Source organism: Cotesia glomerata, unplaced genomic scaffold, assembly GCF_020080835.1.
Source record: "Cotesia glomerata isolate CgM1 unplaced genomic scaffold, MPM_Cglom_v2.3 scaffold_179, whole genome shotgun sequence".
NCBI classification, from domain to species: domain Eukaryota; kingdom Metazoa; phylum Arthropoda; class Insecta; order Hymenoptera; family Braconidae; genus Cotesia; species Cotesia glomerata.
Window position 1 is genome coordinate 7,767 of NW_025402208.1, and position 6,210 is coordinate 13,976.

At 30.4% G+C, this 6,210-nt stretch overlaps 1 protein-coding gene across 1 annotated transcript; it reads right to left on the reverse strand.

The window, feature by feature from the left end:
- Nucleotides 1–3,280: 3,280 nt before the first annotated feature.
- LOC123273962 lies at nt 3,281–4,812 on the reverse strand. Its single transcript, XM_044741453.1, has 2 exons — nt 4,285–4,812; nt 3,281–3,573 (listed from the first exon to the last, which is right to left on the reverse strand). Exons 1-2 carry the CDS (start codon nt 4,430–4,432, stop codon nt 3,311–3,313), a joined length of 411 nt encoding a protein of 136 aa, XP_044597388.1. The 5' UTR covers nt 4,433–4,812; the 3' UTR covers nt 3,281–3,310.
- Nucleotides 4,813–6,210: the final 1,398 nt, after the last annotated feature.

The window sequence follows — 6,210 nt, forward strand, 5'->3', positions numbered from 1 at the left end:
ATCAAGTAGGGGAAAGGGGGGGGGCAAAGTAGGCCCCCTGAAATTTTTTAAAAAAAAGGTGAATAACAAATCATTTATACTTTTAATAATGATTAAAAGTGGTTTTTGTCAAAAAAAATGTCATTGATTATAAAAAGTAAGAAAAAGAATTAAAGAGAACGGTTCGTCAAATTTTGCCATATTGCTTTTTCGTAAAGCGTAATGAGAAACAAAGACTCAGAAAAAGAAATAAGTCAATAGGATCATTCGCACGCTTTTTCATATTAAAAAATAGCAGATTATTGATGGAACGATTTTATTAAATTTTTTTAAGTCTACAGCTTCGCTGAAAGTTGACCTTTGAAAATTTTTTGGTATTTTTTTTTTTTTTTTTCGAAAATACATTTGAAAACAAAAATTTTCTATATGATACGTTTCCGAAAGATCAATTTTTAAAAAAGTGGTGGCTATTTGAGAATAAAAAAGCCGATTATTTTTAAATTCATTCTTTGTTGGGTTGGGTAAAAAATTTATAAAAATCCTAAAAACAGTTTTTAGTAGTGTAGGAAAGGACAAAAATTTTTCAGCCGAATCAAAAAGAATCGAGTTCAAAAATGACAAATAAAATACCCCGTATTTTCTGTAGATTTTTAACTAGATTTTTAATTTTGTCCCCTGTGTTGCACAGGCCTATCGAAATACCCTGAAAATTTTATATAAAGATTAAACTGCGATGGGATTCGAACCTGAGTCGTCTGCATGAAAGTCTGGCCATGTATATCAAATATGATGGAAGAAATTCAGCATTATTGAGTCAAATAGCCATGTAAACATAGCTTCCATAGTTCAATTCCGCCTCTAAACACGTCATATGCTTGACATTTTTCTATAGAGTACCACTAGTATTGAGCGAAAAATAATAAAAGTTCACAAGTTAGTCAATTTGACGTTTCTGACTTGATGTATTTATATATGTCGTGATATAACACGACTCTATAGTTGAAAAAATTCCGAAAAATATATAAATTTATTTAACCCTTCAGGACATGGGTTATGAGATTTTTTCTCATGCGCAACTTCAATCTCAAATATTTTTTAAATTTCAAATGGAAAAGCTACTTGAAATTTTTTGTATCTTCCTATAATTTAGTTTTCTAGACACACATACAATAAAAAAATTTTTTTTTGATTAAAAATAATAAAAAAATAATTTTTTTTAGAGGACATGAGATTTTTTCTCATGGCCAGAGTATTAAAAGGTGGGAGATTTTAGCTTTCGTTTCTTATTCGGCCGAGTTCGGCTCATTTCGCAGTCCGCGTCCGCCATATTTATTTACATCATACTTAACCGCCAAAATAATAGTGTAATATTGTGCTGTGTTTACCTACATAAATATGTAAAATTTATAATTTAATATTTAATATTTTTCAAATAAATAATATTAAGAGGTTTAATAAACGTAAGTCAATATTTTTTTTTTATATGTAATCCTAACAAATACATTTTATGTGTACTAAAAATTAAAGTTATTTTGTATTGAGAATGTTTAAAGTTATTTATTTTTATTGTTATTTTCCAGGTAAGAATTGAAATTAACGAGTAGTTATGAGTAGGAAAACAAAAAAAGTCCAACCAGACTGGTTACAATACGAACAAGAAAATGACTCTATTGATACTAGGTACGAGACAGACAGTAATAGTGATAGTGAAGCATTGAACAATTCTCAGGAGGAGCTCAGCGTATCAGAATATTCTGATAGCGAGGTTGAAAATGAATCATCTGATTATTATTCAGATGACTACAACAACAACAACAATAACAATAGTAGTAGTAGTAGTAAAAATGTTTGTAATGAAGATGGAGATGATGGAAAAACTCTACTAGGGAAAGATAAAAAAACTGTGTGGTCTACTAATGCTCCAAATAAAAAAAAGAAAACTGCCAAACATAATATAGTGCTTCGCCTGTCCAATGTAAAAAAAATCGCGCAGTCAACGACCACTCCATTGGATTGCTGGAAATTATTTTTTCCAGAAGATTGTGTGCAAGAAATAGTTAAGTTTACAAATATACATTTAGAGAAGATAAGACCTAACTATCAAGATATTTCAGCTGTTCGTCCGACTACTGTTGAAGAAATGCATGCTTTTATTGGCTTACTGTATCTTCTCGGACTGTATAAATTATCACATTTAAATTTAAGAGAATTCTGGACATCAGATGGTACTTCGCCGGATTGTATCAAAGCTGTTATGAGTTTGAATCGTTTTCGAGCGATTATGTCAGCTGTAAGATTTGATAATCCCTGTGTAAAAATCGTCTTAAAATTGTCTTAAAATTATCGTTCGTTTAAGATCTTAAACGTGACACAAACCAAGACTATTTTGAGATCCTTTTAAGACACCAAAAAAAAATTTCACGAGCAAATTTTTAGAAATTTGGCTCTCGAATTTGTTATGAAATTAATTTTTAAACATTTTTTAGACGATTTTACGACTTTCTAACCGCAACATTTTTGAGTACGCTCTTTTAAATTGTTGAGAAATTTTTATTGGACTATTTTATGACGTTTTTAAGATCATTTTGAGACCATTTTAAGACGCCCTATAATAATTTTCCATAAGTGTAAATTTTTTAATGATTTTTTTAAGACTATTTTAAGATTTTTTCAAGACTATTTCAAGATTTTTTTGAGATTGTTTAAAGATAAGTTTTTAGAGCTTTGTCGCTGTGAGCTCATTCCAAAATAGTCTCTAAAAATTTTTTTAAGACCATTTTGAGACTATTTAAAGGATAGCTCTATAATAATTTTCCGGAGCTGCTGTGATATCTTAAAATATCCTGAAAATTTTTTAATGATTTTTTTAAGACTATTTTAAGATTTTTTTGAGACTTTTTTAAGATTTTTCTAAGACTATTTTAAGACTGTTTAAGGAGGCTCTATAATAATTTTTCAGGGCTCTGCCGGTGTGAGCTCATCTTAAAAAAGTCTAAAAATTTTTTTTAAACCATTTTGAGACTACTTTAAAGGCGCTCAATAATAATTTTCCGGAACTGTTGCTGTGATATCATTTTAAAATAGCCTGAAAATTTTTTAATAATTTTTTAAGACTATTTTAAGATTTTTTTAAGACTATTTTAAGATTTTTTTTAGACTATTTTATGATTTTTTTAAGACTATTTTAAGATTATTTTAAGACTGTTTAAAGACGCTCTATAATAATTTTTCGAGACAGGGATAGTTTGAGAGGTGACACATGTTTCTTATTATTGAACGATAATATTGCGAGGAAATACTTTTTATTAATTATTTTACGCCATGAATTACATTATTTTTGTTTTCTATTTTTTTTGACGAAATCTTTTAAAACCATTTTCTTCTTTGTAACAGCAGTTCCTTTCTCAGCTTCCTGATTATCTTTCTGATCTTTCTCCGTCATGTTACCTTCTTGTAGTATACCTCTTCTTGTTATTTCTTTTTTTTTTTCATTTTTGAATTTTATTCTTGCTGCGTAGCATGCATTTGTAATCACACGATTGAAATCTCCCAAATCCAGTCTTAATTTTCTCCGTGTATTCCAGTGTACATATTCTGAAATTTAATGTTCCGTACACGATAATAATTATTTTCGATACATATGCGCAAAGGTAGGGATTTCGACGGATTGTAGTGATGTCACAAGTTTGAGGCTATGAGCGCATTACTATCACGACCCAGTTATTTATCGGACGAGCGTAGCGAGTCCGGATATAGTACGAGGTCTTGATATCAATGTATCCATAGCCTCAAACGTGTGCCTTCACTTCAAGTTTATCAGGGTCCCTACTTTTGAGCATAAAGTATCGAAAATAATTTTTTGTCATATCAATTGCGGAAGTTGTATTTGAGAGAACAGTCAAGAATATTCAATGACCGTTTATTTTATTTAAAGGCACGAGAATTATGTTACACGAGATTAAATAGCGATAGATTGAACGTTTGTTTGTATATATTGAAGTTGTTAACAAGATTCAACTGTTGCTAAGATTCTTTTTGCGATTTTTACTCCACCCTACGAACGTTTGTCTAATTAAAAGATAATTCGACTCATCGATAGCGTATTTTAGCGTAGTCGTGCAGAAATGTAGAGACAGATAGAGAGAGAGAATAGTTACTTTTCAATGCTAGTGTGAGATAAATTAACTAAACTATAGATTGCCAGGAATCGTATTCTTTGCGCCCTCTGTATGTTACTCAAAAATCCAACTTTCGCGGTTGAAATGACAAAAATTATATTTGTTAACTTTAACATAAATCACTTACCTCGAATTGCTTTAACAGTTTTCTTTGGGATTTTTTTCGTCCCCTTTCCCCCAGTAAGTGTCATATTGGCCAAATTTTTCTCGCCGATGATATAGTGCAATAATTTAATTACCAGTCTGGATGGCTTGGATTTATATGTATTGCTCATTATCTCTAGGAATGATGCACTAACCCATATTTTACTTTTGGGAATTAGTTCTACCTGTACATATATATCAATTTAAAAGAAATTTTCGGGGATTTATATGACGTCTTTTTGAATGTACTGGTCTAATTAATGTTTTAAAAAATAATAATTAATATCATAAGGTCACAAGAAGGCGATTTATCGATAACGTCGATATTGTGATATGAGCTAAAAGTTTGTGGCCCGAATATATGAAAACGAGCGTAATTGTGATGTCCGAAACGAAGCCGAGAAAGGAAATTTACACTCATTTTTTAAATTCGAGTAACACACTTTGAAAGGAATATCGTAAAATCAAGATTGTGGAAATCGCTACTAAGCGGTCAAATTACACACAATATTTTTTGTCACTGTTACTTTGTAAGCTACACTGAAAAAAAAAACTTGATTCGAGAGAAAAATTTTTGAACCAAGAAAATAATTTAGAAGAGGGTAATTGTCTTGAATCAAGACAAAAAATTAGAAAAACGGTTGACCCTAAAGGCCATCCCTGCAACTTCCCGCTAATTGCATACCTAAGCGCTCAATATATCACTTATTTTGTTTTTGAGCTCTCCAAGCTCAAAGAGATAGCTGTTCTATATTTTTGAGCTCTCCGAAATTTCTAGTTTGATCAATTAAAGCTTAAAGATTCTTTATGGAGCTCGAAGAGCTCAAAAACATCATAAATGCAATTTTAAGCGCCTAGGTATGAAATTAGTGGGAAGTTGCAGGGATGACCTTCAGGGTCAACCGTTTTCCTAATTGTTTTTTTTTTTTATCTATTTGTGTAAATTCGCATAAACTACTAAGGTCATGAACGACTACGGTAGGGAGCAAACTTTTTGTGGTTGGACTCGTTTTTAGGCTGAGAAGAATAATACACTTTAATATTAATAATATTCATTGGTGTACGCCGGGCTCGAAAACCCGGACCAATGCTTTGGTAAGTAAGAGCCAGATCCAATAGGCTACTGAGCGCCACTTCGATAACTTGCCTTAAATTTACTTTCACGATTATCGCAATCATTCCTGCGAGATACTGATGGTAGTGTGACAGGTTCTGTCGTTTGTTTTTCATACAAACATTTGACATATTGCAATAAATTTTCCAGGAAATCGATGTTGTCTTGCGTAACTGTATTTAAACAGAAAAATTAACAATTCTATTAGAATTAAATAAAAATATATACAAAGAGAGCAGAGTATCAAAGAACAAAATAAAAATTCGCGGTATTAATGAATTATCGCATTATTTAAAAACTTTATAAAATTTTAAACAGTTAAATGATGAGTTTTATATACTGAAAAATTTTTAAGAGCATTTAAAATTTTTTATCTACTTCCAGGAAATTAAAAAATCAGTCGTGTTTAAAGTTATTCCAAATAAAATTAGTTGATAACATCACAGAATTGCGTAGAAAAGAATCTAATGATGCTGTTTGCTCTACTGAGTCATATTACAGTAAAAAACAGGAGATAAATGTTAGTTAGTATTTATAATATATTTTTCTTACTGATGAGGGAAGAGCGACTTAGATCATTATGATCAAGAATAGTTGGACCATGGGCAATTACGTTTTCAATAAATGACTCTGAACTTCGTCCTTTACGAGCACGTAATGGTTTATTTTCTTTTCCCGTATTATCCTTTAAATACAAAAGTCTTTTTAGATTAAATAATAATTAATTATCAATTATAGACTCTAACGTAATTGTTTCAAATTTTTAGAAGAAGTAAAAACATTCGTCATAAATAT